At 60.5% G+C, this 25,657-nt stretch overlaps 2 protein-coding genes across 4 annotated transcripts; one reads left to right on the forward strand and one right to left on the reverse strand.

Annotated features, from left to right (window-relative positions):
* The first annotated feature begins 271 nt into the window (after positions 1–271).
* HCN2 (hyperpolarization activated cyclic nucleotide gated potassium and sodium channel 2) lies at positions 272–11,133 on the forward strand. Its single transcript, XM_084221052.1, has 8 exons — positions 272–721; positions 5,893–6,316; positions 7,017–7,178; positions 7,783–8,001; positions 8,137–8,283; positions 8,546–8,786; positions 8,963–9,127; positions 9,259–11,133. The coding sequence occupies exons 1-8, from the start codon at positions 273–275 to the stop codon at positions 10,209–10,211; spliced, it is 2,760 nt and encodes a 919-aa protein (XP_084077178.1). The 5' UTR covers position 272; the 3' UTR covers positions 10,212–11,133.
* Positions 11,134–11,759: 626 nt separating this feature from the next.
* POLRMT (RNA polymerase mitochondrial) lies at positions 11,760–25,370 on the reverse strand. 3 transcript variants are annotated; one of them, XM_084221307.1, is made up of 22 exons: positions 25,298–25,370; positions 24,636–24,731; positions 24,062–24,339; positions 23,717–23,827; positions 23,179–23,309; positions 22,009–22,195; positions 21,430–21,579; positions 21,148–21,315; positions 20,650–20,820; positions 20,017–20,256; positions 19,014–19,793; positions 18,589–18,711; positions 16,793–16,915; positions 15,759–15,938; positions 15,578–15,664; positions 15,200–15,313; positions 14,569–14,618; positions 14,332–14,430; positions 13,944–14,016; positions 13,402–13,484; positions 12,961–13,040; positions 11,760–12,387 (listed from the first exon to the last, which is right to left on the reverse strand). In XM_084221307.1, exons 1-22 carry the CDS (start codon positions 25,353–25,355, stop codon positions 12,338–12,340), a joined length of 3,432 nt encoding a protein of 1,143 aa, XP_084077433.1. In that variant the 5' UTR covers positions 25,356–25,370; the 3' UTR covers positions 11,760–12,337. The 3 variants fall into 3 exon arrangements, 2 of the variants coding, with proteins under 2 accessions (XP_084077433.1, XP_084077432.1); XR_014616735.1 differs by having other exon boundaries at positions 11,829–11,894; positions 12,016–12,387; positions 23,717–24,339; XM_084221306.1 differs by having other exon boundaries at positions 23,717–24,339.
* Positions 25,371–25,657: the final 287 nt, after the last annotated feature.

The following is a 25,657-nucleotide window of genomic DNA, read 5'->3' on the forward strand; positions in this document are numbered from 1 at the left end:
CACCGGAGCCCCGCGGGGAGAGCGGCCGGCCCCGCACCGCGCCACACCGGGCACTGCGCTGCCGGACACCGGGGCCGTCGGGGCGGGAGGTGGGTGTCCCGTCCCGGTAGCCGATCCTACCGGCGAGGGCTGTGCCGGCGGGGGGAGCTGCGGAGCCGCCCGGCCCCCAGCCCAGCCCCGCCGCCCGCCCCCGGCCCGCCCCGGCCCGCCCCCGCCGCGGCGGCGGGCGCCACTCGGCCGCCGGTGGCCTCGGCGGCGGCAGCGGCGGCAGGATGCGGGCGGGCCGCGGCGCGGCGGGCGGGGAGGCAGCGGCCGAGGAGGAGGCGGCCGATGGGGCCAAGCGCGGCGGGGCGGCGGCGGCGGGGCGGGCGCGGGGCCGCGGCGGGAAGGGGTCCCCGAACGGCGAGTGCCGTCGCGGGGAACCGCCGCGCAGCCCCGGCCCGGAGCCGCCCCGCGAGCCCAAGGTCTCCTTCTCCTGCGGCGGCGGCGGCGCATCCCCCGGCGGGGCCAAGGCGGCCGAGGAGGGGGCGAGCGAGGATGCGGCCGAGGAGGTCCGCGGGAGCCAGGCCAGCTTCATGCAGCGGCAGTTCGGGGCGATGCTCCAGCCCGGCGTCAACAAGTTCTCGCTGCGGATGTTCGGCTCGCAGAAGGCGGTGGAGCGGGAGCAGGAGCGCGTCAAGTCGGCGGGGGCCTGGATCATCCACCCCTACAGCGACTTCAGGTGCGGGGGTACCCGCGGGGCCCGGCCGGGGAGCGGGGCTGCCGGTGCGGCCGGGCCGAGGGCACCTTGAGCCGCCGCCGGGTGCGGGAGGGGGACGAGCCGGGCATCCCCTTCCCCAGCGCAGCAGGGATGCCGGGAGCCCTCGCGGTGCCTGAGCAAGGGCATCCCCTCGTACCCTTGTCCTTCCCGGGGCCTGGGCAGGTTCGGCCCGGCTCGGCCCTCCTGAGCCCCACCGGGCCTTGGTTCTGTCCCCGGAGCTCCCTGGGGTTCGGTGTCCCCCTCCCTGGGCAGGGGGACGTGCTTTGCCGCTGCCTGGCAGAGCGTTGTGAAGGCTCCCCCCTCCCCCAAGGAGGCCTGATTCTGTCCCTGGGGTTCAGCCGCTTTGAGGGGGATTCTTCTGGCTCCTGAGAGGACTCGAGTCCCCGGGATCCAGCCTGTGTGTCTGCCAGGCGAGGAATGCCAAACCCGGGAGAAAGGCTCTGCAGCTCCATCTCCTTCCCATCCCCTGAGCCCTGGCGAGCTCCAGAGTGGCAAATGCTTCCCGAGTCGTGTGAAAGCCACCGGGAGGGATGGCTGCGCCGGCTGGGGCAGGCAGCATGGCATCCTGCAGGGATGGGGAGGCCGAGCCCCTGCTGGCGTTGCTGCTGAGCCAGCACTGGGAGGACCCTGGTCCAGAGACCTCAAAGGGGCTGGAGGAGCCCTTGGCCAGGGGCTGGGGGGGCCGAGGGGCTCAGCCCCACGTCGTTGTGCTGCTGGGCTGGTGAGAGGTTTGGGGTGGCTCAAGGGAGGGTTTGCTGGGTGCCTGAGTGGGGGATCCCCCCGAGGCGGATCTCAGGTTCTGTGACACTGATGGGTCCCCGTGGGCTGGGGTTCCCTGAGGCAGGTGAGGTGGCCATGGGCTCAGGGCAGGGACCAGCACCTTCACCTCCTTTCACCCTCGTGTGCTGCTCCTGGGCTGCCCTGGCATCTTCCAGAGGAGCAGTTGGAGGCCTTTGGGCACCCCTCAGAGCCAACTTCCTACACAGGGGTGGGTTTGAGCCCTCCCACCCTGGGAACCTGCCATGGGAACCCAGTGGAGCCCCCTCCTCATCTCATGGGCTGGGCACTGGGTTCTGCTGCAGATTTGGGGTGAGAAGTAGTCACACTGCCCAGCCACTGCCAGTGCTGTGACAGAGGGAGCTCCAGTGTCCCTGCCGTGACAGAGCAGAGGTGGCAGTGCCAGGCGGATCCTGGGGGCTTCACCCTTCCTCACTCCCCGTGCTCCTCCTCACCCTCAGCAGCTGTGGGATGTTGGGGGAGGCTGGGAGTGGGGTGACCCCCATACCTGCACCGGGGCAGAGCCTGCCCTGCTTCTCTGAGCTGGCAGAGCCGTGGCACTGCTGGCAGAGCCCACGGCGCTGCCAAGAGCGGGGATCTCCCTCTGGTGAGCCTGCAGTGGGCCTGAGGCCTCAGAGGATTCCCCAGAGTGCAGCAGCATCACTCCCTGACTGGTGCTTGCAGCAGGCAGGTGGGTGCTGGAGTGACCTTGGCGAGTCACCCTGGCTGTCCTGCCCCGCACGGGCTTCATCCTCCTGGAATGAGGAAGACTTGAAAGCCATTGGGGCAGAGTTGCTGCCTGTGTTTTGATGCTGGAAGTGGCGTAGGAGAGTTCCCTGCCCAGTGGGGAGGAGCTGCAGGCAGAGCCATGGCATCCTCCAGCTCCACAACCGTGCACAGGAACAGGATCGGCCCACGCCAGGCTGGGCTGAGGAACCAGCGCTGCCTGTGCCCCTTGGGGACATCAGTGCATCCCTCCCATGTTGTCCTGCCTTAAAGTAATCAAAAAAGCATTTATCCACTAATGATAATGGAGCGTGACCTGGTCGTGTTTGCCCTGCAAAACCCATTTCCCATCTTAAGAGAAAATCATTCCCCATCTGTGACATCATTTCATAATCAGTTGTTTTAGCAATCCTGGCTCCTCACGGCCATGGTGCTGCCATCATTCACACACAATTCAGGGCAGATTTGCTCCAGGAACCAAAGTTGCTATTTACATAAATATTGAATGATGAGGAAGCAATCAGAGCGGCTGGTGAGATCCTGAGCTGCAAATCTGATCAAAGAGACCTTGTAAGTGTGTGCTGGAGCAGGGCCACCTCCTTTTGGGTGCTGGGCAATGTTTGTCACCGACTTTGCCACTTCTGGAGGAACAACCAAGCCACTCCAACTCCTTCATTGCTTCTTTTGGGGTTTCTGCACCAGCCCTGGGGCACTGCTTTGGGGGAGGTTTGGAGGTGGTGGCAGTGCCCATCACCCTGTGACCACCAAGGGGCTGCTCAGGGCTCACTCCAGCCTTCCACAAGGCTGGGCTGGGACTGGGGTTGGAGCTGAGCTGAGGTTCTCACTGATGATGATTTTCTGTTACAAGAGCCGTTCCTGCATGTGAATCGGGGGCAAAGATGCATCCAGAGCACATCCTGGTGTTGCTTGGCTGGAGCCTTCCTCACCCAGGTTTAAGTGCTTCTCTCTGCCTGGATGGTGCCACCACAGGGGCTCCTGAGCAGAGGGATGGGGCTCACCAGCTGCTCTTGCTCCTGGTATGTGTGGCAGCTCTGGTGCTGGTGTTCCCATTCCCTGTGGTGAGGCTGTTGGGAGCTGGGCCCCTCCCTCTGCAGTGTCAGCTGCTGAAAGCCACCTCAAGGGGAGGACAGGCTGTGACCGACCTGGGGGATGGTGAAAGTTTGGGTCCTTGAGCAGTTTGCAAAGCCTTTTTAGCCCCTTCCCCAGGGTAAAAGCTTTTCCAGGGGAGAGGGTACCAGTCTTTGATCACAACTGGCTGTTCTGGGATCTGTGTGTTGGCCACCACTGCTCATCAGCTTGGGCAAACTTCTGCCATTGGCTGCACAGCCCACTTCTCAGAGCAATCTCATTTTTGGAATACGAGTATTCAGTGCGAGTTTGCAAAGTGCTGATCCTGCCTCAATCCTGCACCAATTCCACACAGATCTTTCACTGATCCCGTGCTGCTCCTGCCCACCAGGCAGCCTGGTTGGCATCTGGGCCCCACCAGAGCCAAAGGGCTCACACCTCAGGGGCAGAGGGGGGTCTCAAGGAGCTCTGTCCAACTGGGTGTCTGTCCCATAGGATCAGCACAGATAGGAGAGGTTGGATCATCCCTGGCAATCCCTGGAGCTCTGAGTCCTGCCAGTGGAGTTAAGCAGGGACCACCCTGGCATAGATGCCCTCCTCTAGGGCTTGGACCTGACTCTAATCTTGCCCAGGACCTCAGAGCAGCACCGCTGTGCCAGGCCTTGGGCGGGTGATGGAGCAGGAAGGTGTTAGCTGCCTCTTGCAGGGGGTTCGGGCATCTCCTGTCATCATCACTGTCGTACAATTGGGTCAGAAGCGAGGGAGGGGTGTCGAGGATCCTGATTAATTTGTTTTCAGATATTTTTAGTAGCCTGGATTGGATCTTTTTTCTATGCACATGAACCTTCCAAGGAAGCGAGCGCTGGCATCGCACGCTGCTCCCCGGGGCGATCGCACAGGGTCAGTTGTGTGCAGTGGGGGATCAGGAGCAGTTTATCTTTCTCTGCAGGCCGAATCCTGCCCTGCCTCAGCCAGATTGCAGAGGGATTGGAGCCAGAGGGGAGTTTTGCCCAGCTGGCGTGGTTATTTAATCTTTGTTCTTCGCAGCTTTGCATGGCTAATGCCCCTGTGGGACCCACGCAGCGCAGCAGGGTCAGTCTGAGCGGGAGCTGCCGGGGGCTTTAGGGACAGATCCAGCCCCACGGCAGCTCTGCTGATTTCAGCATCCCTGGCAGCTCGTGGGAGCCCAGGGGTCCAGTTGGGTCTCTTTGGTGCCAGCAGCCAGAGCTCGGTGTAGGGGTGCAGGGGGGGCACAGCTCCTCTGCCGAGGGTACCCTGGGGACCGCCCTGGTGTGAAGTCATCGTTTTGCAGCAGTGACATCACTCACGGTTGCCACGGCAATGTCTCACATGAGGAAGGTGTCATTGGAGAAAGGTCAGGAGCTGGGATGCTCAGCTCCTTCTGGTCCTGCGCTAGTCTGCGCAGTGGGGGGGGCTGGGGGGGGTGGGGACCTGGCCCACCGCCCCCTCCTGTGTGCGTGGGGGTCTCCTCCTCGTCCCCTCATCCCCTCATCCCCCAGGGCACGGCGTGGCCACGGCACCCCCCGCCCATCATCCCGCAGCTCCCAGGGTGGGCTGAGTAGGATGCGTGGGCGAGGGTCCTGCGTGCACGTGGCACCGAGGGGGATCCCCCCCAGTCCTGCTCCCCGGCCAGGCGAGGCAGGCCCGAGGTGGCCTCCGCGTCATCCTGCCGTGACAGAGCCGCTGTGACCTTGCAGATGCTCAGAAAGGTCATCGGTGGCCCCGGAGAGGGGGACGAGGAGAAAGGGGAGAAGGATGGCGTGAGGCAGGAGGGAGCGGAGGGGCAGCGCAGCCCGGGCAGGGCCAGGGGCGGAGGCGGCCGCCCACCCCCCCACCGCCCGCGCGTCTGGCCGGGGCTGCGGGCGCTGCCGCCGCCAGCTGCAGCCGTACGTGCTCCGCTGCACCGGAGCCGCGGCCGCTCCTTCCACCGCCCCTGCGCTGCGGGACCCACGGGCAGACCCCACCCGGGCACCCCCCAAACCGCGACCCAGCCCGGCCCAGGGTGGCGCCGGGGTGAGGTGGCCCTGGCTGTCCCTGGGGGCTGTCCCCTGTCCTTGGGTCCCCACTTTGGGAGTGCAGAAGGAGGGGGCTGCTCCCAGGGCTCTCGGATTCTGAATCCACTTCCGAACTTGAGCACTGCCGGTCGTTTGGGGGTCCCGAGCCCACGGGATGCCCCTGGGCAGCTCAGCTGGAGCGAGTTCCCCTCTGGTGCTTGGTGCCATCATTGTCCCCTCCCCAGGGCCTGCTGCCACGGGCCAAATCAGAGCAGCAGTAGCCTTCAGTCCCATCCTCTGCCTCAATCAGGGGCTCTGCTGGCTGCAAGATCACCCTGGGGGCAGTTTGGAGAGTGGGGAGCAGGATGAGGTCTCTGGGGAGAGGAGGGGGTTCCTGTGGCTGAGGTGGCATTAGAGTGACAGTAGCCCAGTGGCGCGGGTCCCTTAGGGCAGGGCATGGTCCCCTTGGCGTGGAGGGGACTCTGGGGCACTGGTGACATCCCCCAACATCTTCTCACTCCCCAGATTTTACTGGGATTTCACGATGCTGCTCTTCATGGTCGGCAACCTGATCATCATTCCCGTGGGCATCACCTTCTTCAAGGAGGAGACCACGGCCCCCTGGATCGTGTTCAACGTGGTCTCTGACACCTTCTTCCTGATGGACCTGGTGCTGAACTTCCGGACAGGGATTGTCATTGAGGACAACACAGAAATCATCCTGGACCCTGAGAAGATCAAGAAGAAGTACCTCAAGACCTGGTTTGTGGTGGATTTTGTCTCCTCCATCCCTGTGGACTACGTTTTCCTCATTGTGGAGAAGGGCATAGACTCGGAGGTCTATAAGACAGCCCGTGCCCTCCGCATCGTCCGATTCACCAAGATCCTCAGCCTGCTGCGGCTGCTCCGCCTCTCCCGCCTCATCCGCTACATCCACCAGTGGGAGGAGGTGAGGACCTGCTCTGGGAGCCTCTGGCAGCAGCTGGATGGCTGGAGAGAATGGGAGTGCAGTGGTTTTCTGACAAGCTGGCAGGGTGCAGAGGACTGTGGGGCTGTGTGTGGGGCCGGTGGGTGTCTATGACCCACCCTGGAGGGCCTGGGGCATCCCTGAGCTGTGATATAACACCCATTATGGGTGCCAGCACGGCTGGCACATGTGGCACACCATTCCCTGCTCTGCCAGCAGTAGGATTCTTTCCCCCTGCCCAGCTCAGCACCTCCTGCCTCTCTCCCCTCTGGCTCCCTGCCCCACCAGGAGCTTGGGGAGCACTGGGGAGGACAGCAGGACCCCCAGCCCCATGGGGCCTCCAGCTTTGAGGGCCCACCCTGCTTTGAGGAGACATGCTCAACCTTGCTGCATGGCTCTGGCCTGTGCCCTGGGAGCTGCTCTGCTCCCTCCTCAGTGCCCAGAGTATTTGTGTCTCCCTGATCCTCGTCAAGGCTCGCTGCCATTAGCGCTTCCCGGGCGGCAGCGCGGCGGCACCCGCCGGCTATAAATAGGCAGGTGGAGCACAGCCACCTTGAGGCCGGAGCCAGGCCAGCCACAGGAGCCTCTTCCAGCTGAGGCCATGCAGGTCGGTGCCCTGAGCAGGGCTGGGCACTGGGGGACAATCCCCACGCTCACCTCCTGCACTGCCACCCACCCCCAGATCTTCCACATGACCTACGACCTGGCCAGCGCGGTGATGAGGATCATCAACCTCATCGGGATGATGCTGCTGCTCTGCCACTGGGATGGCTGCCTCCAGTTCCTGGTGCCCATGCTGCAGGATTTCCCCCAGAACTGCTGGGTCTCCATCAATGGGATGGTGGTGAGTTCCATCTGCCCCACACCGTGCTCCTGCCTGCTCCCCGGGGTGCCCACCCATCCCCATGTCATCCATCCTCCATCCTCCTGCCCCAGGAGATGCCATCCCCTGTGGGCCAAGGCTGTGGTGCCCCATGGTGATGCTGCTGTCACCCTGGTGAGGTCTCACAGGACCTGGAGCAGGGGATTGTTCAGGGTGGGAGGAATATGCTGACATGGGGCTCTTGGCCCCATCCCCTGCTGCCTTCTTCTGCTCATTAGCCACAAAGCTGCTATTAATAAATAATAGCTCCTGTTTCTAATTGCTGCCTCTCAGCCCTGCAGCCTCCTGCAAATGGCCCTTTTTCCCTGTCTGTCTCATCCTGTTTCATCAAATTTCCATCTCTGCTTTGTTCCGCCTGGCTTCCTCCTCTTCCTCCCCTGCCTTGTCTCACCCTTCTCCTTCCCTGCCTACTTCGCCGGGGGAGTTTGGGAAGTTTGAAAAGTTTGCTTTTCAACAAATTCCTATTGCTGGGAGAGAACTGGGGCTGTGGCCAGGCATGAGCCAGGGCCCTTGAGCAATGCTCACACACACACCTGCATGGCTGACATTGTCCCTGTCACTGCAGAACGACTCCTGGAGTGAGCTGTACTCCTTCGCCCTCTTCAAGTCCATGAGCCACATGCTGTGCATCGGCTACGGGAAGCAGGCGCCCGAGAGCATGACAGACATCTGGCTGACCATGCTGAGCATGATCGTGGGGGCCACCTGCTACGCCATGTTCATCGGCCACGCCACCGCCCTCATCCAGTCGCTGGATTCCTCCCGGCGCCAGTACCAGGAGAAGGTAGGGCTGTGCTGGATGGGGCCACAGCTTTGTCCCCTCCTGGAGCCATGTGGGGTGAGGGTTTCCAGTCAGGAGCAGGAGTGGGACCAGCCCCGTGGAGTGGGGATGTCCCAGCTGACACAGCTCTCCCCACAGTACAAGCAGGTGGAGCAGTACATGTCCTTCCACAAGCTGCCCGCTGACTTCCGCCAGAAGATCCACGACTACTACGAGCATCGCTACCAGGGCAAGATGTTTGATGAGGACAGCATCCTGGGGGAGCTCAACGAGCCCCTGCGTGAGGTGAGGGCTGGAGAGCTGGGAGGAGGACGGGGATTACACCTCACCTGCCAAGGGAAGGGATCCCCTGCTCCTTGCTGTGGGTCCCACCAGCTCCTGCCATGTACATGCTTGGGGTCGAACACCTCTTGTTGTACCTTTGCAGCTCTGTATAGGAGCGTGTCCGTGCACAATCTGCATGCCAGGGTGTCCAGGAAACTGGGGTGGGGAGTGCATCCCTGGGGAAGCACGTCCCAGCTCCTTGGGCTCACCCACTTCCCCACAGGAAATCGTGAACTTCAACTGCCGCAAGCTGGTGGCCTCGATGCCGCTGTTTGCCAACGCCGACCCCAACTTTGTCACGGCCATGCTGACCAAGCTGAAGTTTGAGGTGTTCCAGCCGGGCGACTACATCATCCGAGAGGGCACCATCGGCAAGAAGATGTACTTCATCCAGCACGGGGTGGTCAGCATCCTCACCAAGGGCAACAAGGAGATGAAACTCTCTGACGGCTCCTACTTTGGGGGTGAGCACTGGCAGGACTGAGCCTGGGTCCCCTCGTGGGGTCTGTGAGAGTCACTGGGACATCTCTGCTGTCCCAGGGCACCCACAGCGTGGTGGTTCTCACACCCTGCTCCTGGCCTGCCCTGTTTTGTCCTCGATGGTGGAGATCTGACCTTGGCCCTGCTGTTTTTCCCCCAGAGATCTGCTTGCTGACCCGCGGCCGGCGCACGGCCAGTGTCCGTGCAGATACCTACTGCCGCCTCTACTCGCTCTCAGTGGACAACTTCAACGAGGTGCTGGAGGAGTACCCCATGATGAGACGGGCCTTTGAGACTGTGGCCATCGACCGTCTCGACCGCATTGGTGGGACACAGGGGGACCTGGGGGGGAGAGGGGTGTCTTGGCAAAGGGAGCAGCTGTGGTTCCCATGGGAACCCAGCATAGCCCCAGTACAGGGTCTCACGGTGCTTCTTCTCCCGGCCTTCTACCTGTAGGGAAGAAGAACTCGATCCTGCTCCACAAAGTGCAGCACGACCTCAACTCAGGTGTCTTCAACAACCAGGAGAACGAGATCATCCAGGAGATCGTCAAGTACGACCGGGAGATGGTGCAGCAGGCGGAGCTGCAGCAGCACACGGCCATGTACAGCCCCGTCCAGCCCCAGGTCACCTCTGCCATCGCCACCCTCCAGCAAGCCGTGGCCATGAGCTTCTGCCCGCAGATGGCCAGCCCGCTGGTGGGCTCCATGGCGCTGGGCTCGCCCCGCATGATGCGCCGCTTGCAGTACGCCCAGGCCGTGCCCAGCCCCTTCGCCGTGTCCCCCGTGCTGCTGCAGCAGAGCCCCCCGCCGCAGCCGCAGCCCCCCGTGCCCCACGCCAACCCCTCGCCCTCGCAGGACCCGGCGCAGCCCACGGCCCTGCCCGCCTCCACCAGCGCCTTCGCCGCGGCCGCGGCCAGCCCGCCGTCCCAAAGCCCGCTGGCCAGCCGGACGTTCGCCTACGGAGGTACCCCCGGGCCGCTGGGCTCCCAGCTGTCCCTCAGCCAGCAGCCAGCGCCCGGCTCGCCCCAGCGCCTGGCCGCCCACAAGAGCACACAGGCGCTGCACACCAGCAGCCTCAGCCAGGATTCGCGGCCCCTCTCGGCCTCGCAGCCCTCGCTGCCCCACGGGCTGGCGGCCGGCAGCACCCAGAGCCCCCCGGCCTCCGCCCGCGAGTCCAGCACCTCCATCGGAGCGGGCCCGGCCGCCGCCTCGCCGGGCCCGGGCCCTCCGGCCGGGCTGCGGGCCCAGGCGCCCTCGCGGGGGGCCCCGGCCCACCCGGCGCCCACGGGCTCGGGGCTGACGGCGCCGCCCGCCCTGCCGCAGGACTCGGCGGCGGCCCGCAAGGATTCGGCGTCCAGCACGCCCGACACGGACCCGGCCAAGTCCAGGCTGTCTTCCAACTTGTGACCTCCGCGCCGGAGGGGCGGCGGCAGGGAGCCCCAGCTCACCTCGCGTCCGCCCTGCGCCGCCGGGTGAGGGCCACAGCCGCACCGCCGGCTGCCGCCCCCCGCCACGGCGCCAGCCCCGCTCCCCGGTCCCTCCTGCCACCCGCTGCAGAGCGGGGCAGCTGCCGAGGGTGGGCCTGGGGCTGCTGTGCCCTCTCCCCACCGCGGGGTCACTGGGCTGAGCCCCCGGGTGTGTCGTCTCCGACCAAAGTCTGACCCTGTCGCCCGCTCCCCGCGGCGAAGCCCCGCTGCCCCCTGGCCTCCCCGGCTGCCCATAGAAGCCACAGCTGCATTCTCGCCATGACCAACTCTGTGTATGATATCTATGACCTGAACACATCCCTGTGTGTGACCCGCAGGACACCTCCCTGGGGCTGTCGGCGCAGCCCCGGCGCCGCGCGTGTCCCTGCGCCCCTCTCACAGACCCAAGGCGAGGGGTGATGGTCCAGGACTGGAGGTAAGTTGGGAAGGGTCTGAGGGATGGTCGCCTTGAGGCTTTTGAGCACCCACAAACACACTGTCCCCCACTCCGGGGCTGGGGGTGAGCACGGCCCCATGTCCCCCATAGGCAGCGCTAGGACAGAGGCAGGCGCTGGAGCCCGAGCCCTGGTGCTGGGGCAGGCACCTGCCGAGTGTACCAGGTGCCTGTGCGTGTGTTGTGCGTGCGTGTGTGGGTGTGCGTGCAGGTGTGTGTGTGTGTGTGCATGTGTGCCTCGCTGCCTCGCACTCTGGAGCCTTCCACGTTGAATGTACTGCGAGCGCGGGGCCCGTGCCAGCCCCGGCACCCTGCGGCCGAGCAGCCGGAGGGACAGGGCCCCACTCCAAGTGTCCACTTTCCCATCCAGCCCATCCTGTGCAATAAACGTCAGCAGCTGACAGAGCTACGCACGACTCCGGCTCTGCTTCTTTGCCACCGTCCCTCCCTGCCGCGCCTCCCGCTCCTCGTGCCCGCCCCGGGAGCCGGAACACTGGGCACAGCCCCAGCTCAGGCTGTGGGATGCAGCTTTGTCCTTTCAAGAGCTGTGTCTCTTGCCAGGAAAGCCACAAGGTGAAAAGCCTCTGCCAGCAGTTTTCCCCTGGCTCCAGCAGCAGCCAGGAAGAAGCTGGGTGCAGGCTGATTGTGAGCCTGTGGTTATGGAGCACAGCTGAGAACTGGGGCAAACACAGCTCCAGCTGCAAGGTGCAACCATCTCCAGCATCAGCCTGGTGGAGAGGAGGTCTGGGAAGCCACAGTCCAGTGAGAAAGGGAGGGTCCTGGCTGAAAAGCTGCCGTTGGTCCCTGTGAGAGTCCAGTTCCCGCTGTAGCTGCACTGGCACAATTCCATGTTTCTGCTACAAAAGCATTTTCAGAATGTGACACCCTGTACCCAACCAGTCAGCAGAACAGGGCCAGACTGGGAGGCAGCAATCCCACCTCCCTGTGCCCCTGGCAGAGATTTCAGAGGACACAGGTCCCATCTTGTATTTCAAAAAACATTTTATTTACAATATTATACATGTTGACCCCTAAGTTAGTGGTTTTCCCTGCCTGAGCCCCAGTGAGCAGCAGCAAAACTCATCCCTGCAAAAGAGAGTGGAAGAGCAGAGGCTGCGCTATGGAGAGTGAGGACAGTGCCCAGAGCTGGAGCAGAGCACAGAGCAGCACCTGCCCTGTGGCCAAGAGCAGGTCAGTTGCCTGCCCTGCCAAGTTTGAGGGAAGAGAGGGAAGGAGAGGAACAGCACCCCAAGACAGGCAACAGCCAGGCAAAAGACAGTGCTCACAGCACTGGGGTGAGGGCTGAGGGGAGCCACCCTGGCTCCTGCCACCCCTTTGCCCCCAGCCCAGAGCCACAGCCCCCTGCAGGGCTTGGTGCCCTCTCCCTGTGCTGGAACAGCAGTGACAGCAAACAGTGCAGAGCCCCTGTCTCCCACCAGCTGCTCCAGCAGAGTCTCAGTTTGCCCCAGCACCTCAGAGTGAGCCAGGGCTCTCGCTGGGCTGGAGGCTGCACCTTCTTCCCCATGACATGTGGGACCAGAAGAGCATTGCAGGCCAGTGCCCACCATGGCTGGAGTTCCAGAGGTATCCCAGGGCCCTGTGGACTGCCAGGCTCAGCTGAAGAAATATGTGGAATCCATCACTTGCTTCAGGTTGAATTCACCTAAAGGAAGCAAAGGAGAGGTCAGAAAGTGAGGTGGGGATGGACACGGGGAGGGAAGTGGCTTCAGTGTACAAAGGATCCCTGCCCCTGAACTGTGCTGCCCATGGAGCCACTCCACAGAGGTCAGGCAGAGCCAGATGGCCTGGCAGACACAGGGCTGAGGGATTAGAAGGAGTTAAACTAATTGCCTTAATCCCATTGCATGTATATCATCTAGATCCTGGCAATTACCATGGCGAGGCCCTCGCTCCCATCTCTGAGCAAATGCTCATGGTTGGAAACAGATGGGAGCAGAACGAGAGCAGGATGGGCAGAGCTGGGTCAGCCTGGGGGAAATCCCAGGGATGAAGTGAGGATGGCAGGGAGCACTCACAGGAATGCTACAGGGGAATGTGGACATGCTGGACTGCTCTGCCCCATAGCTCTGCAGTCCAGGATACAAGAAGAAACCTGATCCAAGGAGACAGCTCTGGCTTTTTGCCTTTTGGTGGTTTTGGGGGCCACTCATCTCATTCTCCTTGTCTCCAAAATGCTCCTGAGCTCTGCATGTTCCTGTCCCATGCTCCTACCTACCTGTCCTGGGGACATTTGACAGCTGCTCCATCAGTTTCTTCTGCCAATGGGCTATGGGCTCTGTGCTGGAGCTGGATGAACTAGAAGGAAGCAAATAAACATGGGTTATCTGGAACCAGGCACACCCTCCTCTGCTGCCTAATGCAGCCTCTGACAGCAGGATTCAGCTCTTCCAAAACGGACCACGCACCCCAGAGTGAGAGCAGGAGCCCAGCCCCAGCAGCCCAGGGCAGGCCCTAAGGCTGCCAAACCCTCCCCTGGTTCTGCAGCAAGAGGGTGCAGAGCCCTTGGTTTTTACACAGCTATTGAAGGTGATTTGGGTGTCAGGCAAGAAGGAAGGACAGCTTCCCCACAGAGCAACCCCCAGGCAGGTGACACAACCTGTGAGCACCTGGACATGACCTCTGAGGTGGGGGGGAAAATCCAACAGGGCAGGAATACCTGCAATACTTCTCCAGCATGAACTCAGACAGATCCTGCAGAATCTTCTCACTGTGCAGAGCCACAAACTGCTGCCGACAGACCTGACCCAGGGAGAAAACAGAGAGGTGCAGCTTAGCAGGTGTTTTCTCTCCTTCCAGTGACAGATCAGAGGTGAGGGGCAGGGAAAGCAGCAGAGTGGGAAGGGAGGGGGGCTGCCAGACAAGGGTGAAGGGAATCAGCCTGGGGAGGTGTGAAGCACAGGCTGACCCTCATTAGCACTTTGTGCTTGGGAAGGACCCAGGGCAGGGTAGGGGCACTGGCTGCCAGGGCTGTGTTTAGTGCCTGTTTCCACAGATTCTCCCCACGCACTCCCTGCAGAGTGGGAGGAGAAGGGGCATCAGGAAATCAGCTGCAACCGCCCGCAAACATCCCAGGTTCACCTCACCCGGGTGAATCAATCAGCCTATGGAGCAAAGCCTAGGGGAGGCGAGGCCTGGCAAGGGCCCAGAGCACAGATCAGCAAGATCTTGCTCACAAGGGAGCCAGGAGGACACTTTTACCTGGTTCATGACATCCACGGTGAGCGCGTGAGTCCAGTAGCAATCGTGGACTGAGACGAAGGTCAGGCCCTTCCTGGGAGGAGGCAGAGGTGCCATGAAGCAGTGCTGAGACCCCTCTGTGTGATGGACCCACCCCACGTAGAACCTCTGGCTGGCACAGGAGCAGGGACTACACAAGAGGGGAACTCCCTGCACAGCAGCTTTTCAGAGGGAGTTTCCCAATCCCAGGATCTCCCTGTCCCTGCCCTGCTGCTTCCTTTCCTTCTCTGCCAGGAGCCCCAAATGCCCACCCACCAGGGACTCCTCAGTCCCATGTGATGCTTTGCCCCAAAAATTCTCTCCAAGGAGAGTTCTGAGCCAGGTGAAAGCCCAGCTACCCACTCCCTACCTGAGGCAGTGCAGTGCTGTGAGCATCATGTGTGTGGAGTCCAGAGAGTGGATGAAGTTGGGGGGAAAGGCATTCTTCTGCTTCACAGTGTCAGGTTTCCTGCAGGACAAAGCAGGGCACAGAGGAGCTGGGGCACTTCAGGGCCAGAGATGACAGCACTGGCACAGAGATAGTGACACCCCACAGCACAGGCTGGGGTCAGCAGGGGTGCAGTGCAGGCCATGGTTTTGTACTTACTGGCTGCTGTTGGAGGTTTTCACACTCAAGCGCTGCATGCCACAATTCAGCTGTGGAGAGAGAGGGGACCAGCTGTCACCCTGCACTGCCTGGCAGCACACTGGGCTGGGCACTGCCCCACTGCTCTGGAGAGGGGTCTGTGCCTTTCCAGAGTGTCCCAGCACCACAGCAGCTGCCACTGCCCAGTGACACTTTGCCCAGCTCCTCTCCTGAAGGTGCTGGCAGGCATCTGAAGCCCTTCACCCTCTCAGGGTGAATTGGCCCAGGAAGGGCTGCTGGAGCCGGGCTGGGGGGCTGTGAGTCAGCAGCACAGCAGCACGTGGGAGGTGACAGCACTGAGACTGAGTCACACGAGCCCTGAGGAGGCTCTCAGAGCGGGGAACGGCCCGTGCCCCAGCTGCCTGAGTGGGATGGAGCCACAGAGCTTCCTCACCAGCTCACCCACACACTCCAGGCTCTGCAGGGAGCCATGAGGCTGGAGGATGTGCCTGCACTCAGGGATCCTACCTGCTCTGCAGGCTCACCCACCAGTGATGCCAACCTGCCAAGCCCTAGCCCAGGCTGTCTTTTCCCTGCTCCCACCATGGCACAGAGAGGGTGGGGGCCATGAGACCTGCCACTGGACACTCACCACAGTGGACCTGGAGCGATAGTAGGGCTGGATGATGGGCAGCCCCAGAGGTGTGACCCACTCCACCGTCCGGCCCGACTGGGCGATGAGCTTGGCACTCTCTGTCAGCCAGTTCTTCAGAAGAGGGGAGGAAACAGCTGGAGTTAGTGTGGAGCTGGGAGACCTCATCCCCTCCCAGCACAGGCCACCCTCACTCCTGCCACAGAACTCCCCAGTGCTTACTGGGGGGTTTGGCACAATCCCACACCTCTGGGCTGGGGCAGGAGAATCCTCTCTGGGCCAGGAGAACCATCTCTCCTCATGGAGCATCCCCTTGTCTATGCATAAATGGACCAGGGAAGGAGAAAAAGTGGAGGTAAAGGGCAACAGGCTCCTTACCTGGATATCTCGAGTGGCTGAGAACATCTCCTTGATGCTGTTGAACACCTGCTTCACCAGATAATGAGATGCTTCCCACAAATACTCCTGGCAAAGCCAGAGGCAGAGAGCCATGGGTCATACAAATGACAGCCAAAGACAGAGAGGACCCAGGGAGGGGGGGGACACAGAGGAATGCTACCTCGGGGAACTCATCAATCTCCTTGAGGCGTTTCTCGATCTGCAGGCGGCCGCCGTAGCGAGTGACCCCGTACACCACCGTCATCACCGTCTGCTTCACCACCTTGCGGCTGATGAAGCCCTGCAGCACCTGGGCAATCTTCAAACCCCGCTCAGCATCCTTCTTCCGAAACTCCTCCACCTGAGCAGAGTGCCTCTGAGTCAGGGCTGGCTGGAGCCCCCTCTGTGGCTGCTGGGACCCTCCCAGCTGGGCACTGCCTGGCTCAAGCTCCCATCAGGATCCCTGCAGCCCATCTTCCCCACCCTGGATAACTGAAGGCACCTGCTGAAGGGATCCAGCATGGATAACAGTGCCTGCAGACTCTTCCCTGCTGTCTCAGCACTGTCCCTTGGCAACTGGGTGGTGCCAGCTGGGACAAGGACACAGCTTGACTGTGGCTCAGAACTTGGGTTCTCCTGCCTCTGCCCCTCAGTGATAACTGAGCAAGGCCTGCACCCTTGTGAACTCTTCCTGCTCTCTAGTGTGGTGCTGCCTGGAGAAAACCTGCTGAGACCCAGACAGGAGATGCAGAGTCCAATGCCAGCTGAATGAGCCTCTCAGCACTCTCCCAATGGCAAATTTCACATCACATCTTGCCAAAGAAACCAAAGACTTTGTAGCAGGACCAAGGCTGAGTCTCTACTCATTCTCTCCAACTCAGCTCAAGGAAGAAAAATCTTATAACCCATGGGCCAGCCAGCTGTGATTAAGGGATGAAGAACATCCCCTGCTCTCTTCCACCTCTCCAGCCTACTTCTCCTGGGCTTCATTCAGGACAAGTGAGGACAGCAGAACTCAGAGGGGATTCCTCCATGAGGACAGATCTCCTGTCAGATCCCACTTGGGGACAGACAGTCCCCATCTCTGCCCAGCTCATGCATCCCCAGCCCTCTGCACACTCATCCCCACCTCTCTCCTTGGTAGGTGACACCCTGTGCACACCAAGAGGAGGAGGCAGGTCCAAAAGGACCCTGTGTGTCCCCACAGTGCCTCACCTGCTGGGCCACTGCACTGTAGACATCCTGAGGGAGCCCACAGGGCACCAGGTTGACAGAGGCAGCGCCGCTGAGATCCCGGCCGAGTGCTGCATAGTGCTGCAGCCCATTGCAGGAGCCATCCTGCAGGGAGAGCACCAGGGAAACAAGGAGTTAGTGCATGGACAGAGCTCTGCTCATCTGCCCTTCCCCATGCACAGCTACCCTGGGCTCAGGTGGTCATTATTTCCCCTCCCCACTCTTCAGAGCAGTGACCATCTCTCAGCAGTGACCATCTGCCTTCTGGGCAGGTTTCCTGCCTGAGTCCATCCCTAACTACTGTGACCTGTGAGGTTTAAAATCAGAAACCTCACATGACCAACTCTGTGGGTTTCCAAAGACATCAGAGCTCTGTGGAAACACTGAAAACCAGTAAATTGGGAAAACATCTAATATATCTGGGATGCTAAAATCAGCCCCAAGAGCCAGCAGTCAAAACAACCTCAGCAGTGGGATCAGAGGCAGGAGAAGGCAGGCCAAGCCAGAGATCCCTCAGGAAGCCCCAGCTGGCTCTGCAGCTCCAGCCAGCTGCACTGCCAGCGGATGAAAACATCCCTCTGACAGAAACCAGCTCCCACCCAGATTTCCCAAAGCTGCACCAGAGGCACAGTGAGTGTCTGCCACAGCAGCTGCCCTTGCAGCCCTCCTGGAACCAAGAGCAGCTTGGGTGAGACAGACAGGACCTGAATGATGATGCAGGAAGATCTTGGTTCTCCCCAGACTGCACTGGTAGCAGTGTTTCTCACAGATGTGCTGCTGTTCCTGGCCCCTGTGCTCAGGCTCTCCCTGGTCACAGGGAGCCACAGATACCCCAGGACTGCCAGGTTCCTCAAGCAGGGCCCCCTTTCTCCTGCACCCTCTCCCCACTCCCTGCAGTGTGGAAAGGCAGCGGCAGGACCTGATGGGTCTGTTAACTGAGCACTGATGACTCAGGCTGAACGAGATTCTGGTACCCTCCAGAGGAAGTCCTTGCTATGATATTTTATTAGCTGCACCCTCCACACACCCCCAGCTGCTCTCTTGACCTTTTGTTGTCATCAAAATATCAGACCTGACTGTCTCATGTATATTCCAGGCTATCACTACTGGCAGAAAAACTGCTGCCCTCCCCACTCAGTCATGGCCACTTGATCTCCTCCTAAGAGAAAGAAGCAGCCACCCCTTACCCATGGCCACTATCAGCCTTGTCCCTGTGCAGCCAGGGAGGACACGTGCCTTCAGGGAGCTGAGCAGCACCTGAGCAGGGGCAGGGCACATGGTGACAGGCCACTCAGTGTGGGGGACAACCACCTCTGTCCCCATGCCCTTCCTCAGAGTTCCAGACCTGCCATATTGGCTCTTGCAGAGCTGCCTGGCTTCATCCTTGGAGCAGGAGTGGAGCAAAGGCCTCCAAAGCACAGCTCTGAGCACTCCAGCCAGCCAGGTGTTGCCCTGCTGGGCCAACTTCCAGTCCTGATCCTGTGGCTGCAGAAGGTGACACTGGCCTGGCTCTCACCCTGCAGCAGCTGCCAGCAAGCTCTCAGCTGGGCTCTGCTTGAGCCAAGGGAAGTGAGGCAGCCCTCAGATGCACCAGCTCATGGATGGCTGCAGGCAGCAGCAAATCACCAGAGTTTCTATGCCAAAATGCCCAACACTGAATTTCCAGTCCTAAGAAAACCCAGCCAAGTGGAGCAGGGATTGCAGAGCTGGAGACCTTGATGCTCCTTTCCTACCCTGCTGAGCCTCACACAGGCTGTGAGGATCTGCCAGGCTCCTACCTGGTGAACTGGGAAATGAGAGATGTAGGCTGCTGGGTCTGGGGACCTCGAGGCTTTGGCGATTTCCATACAGCATGCCAAGGCTTGCCAGGGCTCATCAGTGTCCATCCACCACTTCCTGCCCTGGGAATGAGAAAGCCCAGGCTGGTGGGAGCAGGCAGTGCTCCTGTGCCCCTCAAACCACAGGCAGGGGCCCCTGAGCACCTGGGATACACTGGGCACAGCACTTCCTCCCACCAAGCCTCCACTTCCCTAGTTTTATATCATGTTTTCAGACAGGAACAAGTTATTTAGGAATTTAGGTTATTTAGGAAGGCATTGCCTTCTCCCTTTTTACCTCTCAAAAGTTTATCTTTCATAATGTTTTTGTTACAAAATCGATTCTGATTTCCATTTTATTTCACTTCCCAGAAGCTCCCACATACCGTGAGCGGGTGGTCAGCCGAGTCCAGGATATCCTCCATGATTTCATTGGCATACTCCAGCCGCTCCTGCAAGGCATTCTTCTTCTTCAGCCCTGTCAGGTTGATGAGGTGAATCTTCAGCCAGTCAAGTCCCTTGGGCCCCAGTGGCCTCCCCTCTGCAAACAGCAGGATGGCCCGGGTGACATCGTTCCCCAGGTGGTTGAAATAGGGTGGGCATGGGTAAGTCCTGCCACGGAAGTCCATGTTGTGAGGGAACCAGAACACCTTGTCCCTGACGTAGTTGGCGATGGAGAGCTTGTAGAGCGCGTCCATGCGCAGGCTGTGCATCTCTGCAGTCTTCTTCTTGCACAGGAACACCTCATGCTTGAAGGACTTGCTCCAGGTGGAGGAATTGCCAGGAGGAGTGGGAGGCTTGGGAGCCTCAGAGAGGGGGGGTGGGATGTCCAGCTTCTCATCCCCTTTGTCATTGAAGATGGAGATGATAATATCTAGCACGGGCTGGTTGATCTTCCAGGCGCAGTTGCCCAGCTGGTTCAGGGCATCCAGCACAGGGTGGAGGTTCACCAGGGGACACTGCTCCAGGAGCAGCTGGTGGTGAGTGGTGTCATCCATGAAACGCATCAGCTTGGTGTCGTTGAGGACAAAGGCACCGAAAGTGGGGGAGGTCCAGGGAACAGGGGGGCACAGCATGGGCATGGCAGAGGAGTTGAAGGTCAGCGTGGTCTCTGCAGCGTTTGACACAAGCTGGGAGAAGATGGGATGGGGCCTTATAAGCCCGACCTGGAGAGGAGGATCAGCAACAGAGGATTAGGGCTGGAGTGTGGAAGAGCCTGTGGTCAGTCAGCCATACCACAAGGGTCATGCCAAGTAAAGAGTGCACCCACACAGAATCCAGGGCTCCTCAAAGCATTCCTGAGCAGGAATGGCAGCAAGGACAGAAAAGGGTCTGATTTTGAGGACGGGGTATCCTGCACCACCCTAGAGTCCCCAGGATGAGGCTCACCTGCCAGTTACTGTAGAAGGAGTAGACGTGGTAGAGGACAGGGATAGGCTTGGACTCCAGGCGACGATTGAGGATGTTCCTGGGCACCTTAACAGCCTTCACCAGGAGCTCCAGCATGTGCATGCCCAGGCGCATGAGGAGCACACACGGCCAGCTGCAGGTCTTCAAGTTCAGGGAAGGCCCAAAGCCTGCTTCTGCCACCAGCTTCTCCCAGTATTCCCGTGGCAAGTACTGTTGAGGCTGGAAGGTGGAGGGAGAAAATGAAGTCAGCTGGAGGGGATCAATCTACCTGAGATATGGCTCTGAGAAGGACTCTCCTGTCTTTGTGTCCCCAGAGGTCCTTCCTGATAGGGGTGTTTGGGGAAGGAGGACTGAGCCCAACAGTGAGAATGGGAACAGTGGCACTGAACCACACCCCAGTGCTGACACCCTGTTCCCACATCATCCTGCCCCTCCTGCCCAGATGGCAGACCTGCCTGCCCCTATGACCACCCAGCTCTGAGAACAACCTGCTCACCTGGTCCTTGATGTGCCCAGGGCAGTGGCCTTGGCCCCTTTCTCCCTCTTGTCCTCTCCTGCCCTGCAGAGCCCAGAGCTTTCCTGTATGGGACTCCTGGCTCCAAGGGCTCCTACCTGGCTGTCCTTTGCCAGCAGCTGGATGTAGCTCTCATAGATCTGCTGCACCTTCTCCAGCTGGCCGCTGCGCAGCTTCCTCTGGATGATGTACCTGTCGTAGACTTTGGAGCCCAGCTCCCTGGCCAGGACTGCCAGGGACTCACCTTGTGGAGACAGATCATTGAGGATCTGGAAAAGAGGAAGACAAAAAGGGTCTTAGAAAGGAGGAACAGAGAGACACAGCGGAGAGACAGAGCGCGAGTTAAAGCTGCTGTGCAGGGAGCAGAGAAAGATGCTGATTTCCATGATACTGAACAGATGGTGAGGAAGGAAAAACAACCAGGACAGAGCATGGATTTCTCTGGCTGTTCTGCAGAGGGAGCAGACAGCCTGCAGCTAATAACCTGGTGAACGTCTCAGGAAATCTCAATTCGGCTCCAGTGGGACATTATGCTCTGTGACAGCCCATGGCTGATAGTCCAGCCCCACTCCTGGGAGGGCAGGGCAGGCTCCTACCTGCATCATGATGTCCACATACTCCTCATCTGGCAGCAGACACAGGTAGGGGTAGAGGACGCTGTACTTGGACACCCTCTTGGGCCTGACCATGCTGCGCTTGGAGTTCTGCAGGGCCTGCAGGATGGCATCGCGCCACTGGGAGCGGAGGGTGCCCAGCAGCTCACGCTGCAGGGAAAAGGAAGGAAGAGAGCTGGTCAGCATGAGCTGCCCCCTCTCTAGCTCATGGACACTCAGCTCTCACCCACAGGTCCTGAGAGCTGCCCCAGAGCAGAGCTTTACCGCTTTGATAGCCTGTGGGGTCAGGGGTTTGGCTGCCTCCACCGACTCGATGGTCACGGTGTTCTTCAGCTCCATCTCCAGCTGCTGCTGGAAGCGCTCCTGCAACTCCTTCACAGAGAAATCCAGCTTGGGGTACGACCCCATCGTCTCCTGCAATGGGAGAGAGGCAGTGGGAGGAAGAGAAGCCATGCTCATTGTCCCAGCTTCCCTGCAAGAGGAACAGTTGTGGTACAATTGTGGTACAATTCTGGGTTGAAAGCACCTTGCTGGGACTTCTGGGTCCAGAGGTCTCTGGAGACAAACCCCAGAGGCTGCTCTGCTCCTGTGTTATGGCCAAGCACCTCCCCAGGCACCCCCTCCCATGCATGGAGGCCATCTCCAGCCCTCTACAAACCCTCTGCTTTGCTGTTCCCCTGTAAGGCTGTTAGTAACATCCTTACTTTGATTATTTGTGTGGGCTTTTGGGCAGAGATCAGGTTAAAAAGCTCTTTCTTTCTAGCCCTCCCCTGGGCTGTACCTAAGAACACCTGTGAACACCACCTGGCCAGCTTCAACACCTCCCTGAGCACTGTGGCTTACTCTGGAATAGAAGTCCTGGAGCAGAGAAGACTTGCAGATCTTGGGGCTAGGTGGAGGAGGCAGCTGGTAGTTGGGCTGGACAGTCTTGATGGCCCACAGCACCATCTCTTTCTCATCTTCCTCAAACAGGCACTTTTGGAAGAGCTCATCCACATGGAAGCCACTGCTGTTCAGCTGCTGCAGGTATCTGAGGAGGGGCAGACAGGACAGGCTCGATCTTCCCCAAGGGCCTGAGCATGTTGTACAGGAGCTGCCTCAGCACAGCCCGTCCCACAAGGTCACCACCAGCCTCAGGTTACAGGGATCAGGTGTCCATCCCTCAGCCTGCACTGCTGCAGAGCTTCCTGAGCAGGGAGGCCACTGCAGGACCCAGCTGCCCACAGGCAGCCCCACAGCCTGTGCTGCACTGACACAGCTCCACACGTCCAGCACAGTCACTGCCAGCCCCCTCAGAGTCTGCTGACTGGAGACATTCCCCTGAAGGCATCTAGAATGTGTCAGCAGCCAAAGGACAGAGACCAGTGATACATCCCTGAGGTTCAGCATTAGTGCATCAGAAGCTTTCTCCATCCTCTGGAGAGGAGCTGGCTCTGCCTCCAGCCCCAGGCACTGCTCCTAGGCCCAGCCTGTGGGATCTTCCAGGGCTCTTTGAGCCGCTCCCTTTAGCACTGACACTTTCCTGTCCATTATGCTCTATAAAATCTACCTTAATCTCCTGACCAAGCTCCTCTGGAGAGCCCTGCAGGAACCAGCTATGTGACTGAGCCCACCAAAATGGGCAAACCCCACAGAAGTGCCATAAAAACCAACAGAGGAGCCAAGCCATTCCCACCAGGCAGCAACAGAGGGGTCAGGAGCGAGATGCCTGGGATGGGTGTGGAACCAAGGAATCCCTGACTGGAGAGGGCCTCTCCCAGCCCACCTCTGGGGGGAACAGTGCCTGTTCTCACCTTCCACATCTCCTCTCCCTGCACAATCTCAGACAAACTCCCCAGCAGCTGGGGGTGGCAGGGAGGGTGCTCTGCCCACGCCAAAATCTGGCCATGAGAAGTGGCTCAGAGCATCCAGGTGGGAACACAGAAGGAATAGCTTTTCCTGACCCCAACCCACTGCATCTCCCAGCTCTCTAAGCACAGCATGTGGAGCTGCTGCACTTGAGGCAGGTGTTACCTCAAGATGACTTTGGGAGGTGACTGGCTCCGGCCCATGCACTCCAGGGCCACGGCGTAGGAGTCCAGGTTGGGCCGGAGGCCAGCAGCCTCCAGGATGGAAAACAATCGGTCCAGGCGGTTCAAGGAGCCCTGCAGGTGAGAGAGGAAGGAGGCTGTGCACACTGACAAGGGAAGGAGGCTGGGGTCACTGAGAAGGGAAAGGGGCTGTGGACATTGGGAAGAAGGCTGTGCACACTGAGAAAGGAAAGGGGCTGTGCACACCGAGAAAAGAAAGGGGCTGTGCACACTGACACCAACAGCCCCAAAATCACAGCTCCACGCCCCTCTACTGCTCAGATTTAATCAGGTCTACCCTACCCTTTCCCCACTCCTCTCAAAGCCACCTTGGGCAGATCAGTGGCTCATGCCAGCTCAATCCCCCTTGCCAGAAGCACTGTTTGGACACTTGCTGAAGTGACAAGCACAGGTAAAACCAGCTGGAGGCTCTTCCTGACGAGCCAGCCCCTCTCCCACCCGGAGCACCCAGGGCTCGGTACCTTCCTGGCCCAGATGCGCATGACGATGTTGAAGGCACCAACATCCATCACCTTCCTCTTCACGGGAGAGCTGTGGCACAGCAGGAGGTACCTCTCAGCCTCCTCTGCCTGCTGCAGGAACAGAAAGCACTCCAGGTTGGACTGGATGGTCTGCTGCAGCACCTGCTGGTTACTCTTGTCCTTTGGCATCCTCTGAGGCCTCTTCAGCTCTGCAGCTCCCTTCACTTCCACCACCCTGGGCTTGTTGTGGGGGCTGCCAGAGCTCTGGTTCCAGGCAGTGATTGCTTTTGTCTTTGGGCTCTTCATGGTTTTTGTTTTGGGTGTGGCCTCTGCCTTGACCTCTACCTTGGCCTGGCTCTCCAGAGCCAGCTGGGAGGCAGCACGGGGCAATTCCTGCTTCATCTTTGGCTGCTGGCCATACATCTCCTTCTGCAGCTTTTTGGCCCACGTGCTGGACCGGGTCAGGCCATTACCCTGTGCCCTGGGAATGGGCTGCTTCTCCTTGGAGCCAGGGACCACAGCCTCCTGGTACTTGTCATTGTCCAGTGCAGCCAGTTCCACTTTGCTGACCGTCACCTCTGGGACATTACTGCCCTGGAGCTGCTTGGCTCGAGCTTTCAGCACTAGTGGGAAACAGAGAGGTGATGGGAGACAGGGCACAGCAAAAAGCTCTGTCCTGTCCTCACCCTGGAAGTATAAGGATTGTGCTTAGAAAAAAGAGCTCACACAAAAACTTCATCCCTCCTTGGTCAGCCCTGCTCCAAAAGAGAGATACCAGCCTCTGTCTCTCTGAGATCTACCTGTAAGATGGGGCCCACCCCAGCATCCCAGGAACCCAGCAGTGTTGCTGCCAGGGAAAAATCAACAGCCCAGGATGGTCTGCCTGCTGTCTGCTCACTGCATCTCTGCCAGAACTCACCTTCCAGCAGCTCTGTCCTCTCACAGGGGGCATTTCTGTTTGCCTTCTCCTTGGTGCTGGCAGAGGAGTAGCTCCTGAAGATTCTCCATGGAATCCCTGCCATGGAAAAACGCAAAGGTGTGGGAGTCAGAGGAAGCTCCATACCCTCAAGCACTCCCTGTTCCCCACTCTGCCCCATGGCCCTAGCTAGACATAACATGGACAGAGTGACTGAGTGATGTTTCTCAGCTCAGCTGCTTCAGCAGCAGCACAGGAGGGACAGGGCCACCCCTCATCCCCTGGAACCAGAGGCTCAGAAGGAACACGACCCCAGGGACACCACAAACCCCAGCGCTGTCAATGGGGTGGCAGCACCCCGAGACCCCCAGAGCATGTGGGTGCTATCCCCCAGCTGGGACACGACCCAGAGCCCCGAATCAGCCCTTTGGAGAGTAACAGCATCCCAGCACTTCCACAGCCCCGACTCTATCCCTGCGGTGCTCACGACTCAAAAAAGACCCTCCCGTGTTCCAGGTGTATCCCAGTGAACGCTCAGGATCGTGGGACGTCCCGGCCCAGCTCCGTCCGCACACTCGGGCCGTGTCCCGGTCTCCTCGTGTCCCCGCCGGTGCCCCCATGCCCCCTGGTGCCCCGGTGTCCCCCCCGTTCCCGTTCCCGCTCACCGGGCCCCCTCAGCCCGCCCGGGCCCCTCAGCACCGCCCGCAGCCTCAGCAGCGACATCCCCGGGCCACGCGCGCCGCGCGCCGCCGCGCATGCGCCGCCCCGCCGCGGGGCACGCCGGGAGCGCGAGTCCCGCCGCGCAGGACTACAGCTCCCATGGTGCAGCGCGGCCGCGCTCCGCGCCCCCTGGCGGCCGCGGCGGCCCCGACGGGGAGGGTCGGGACGAGCGCGGAGCCCGGGACGCGGCGGAGGCTCCGGGCGGTGGCGGAGCCCGGGGAACACGGTGGAGCCCGGCTGACCCGCGCCTCTCCGGCCCGAGCTCGGCGCGTCTCGGGTCGGGCCACAGATGGACGCCACCGTCC

Source organism: Fringilla coelebs, assembly GCF_963513975.1.
Source record: "Fringilla coelebs genome assembly, chromosome: 24".
Taxonomy (NCBI): domain Eukaryota; kingdom Metazoa; phylum Chordata; class Aves; order Passeriformes; family Fringillidae; genus Fringilla; species Fringilla coelebs.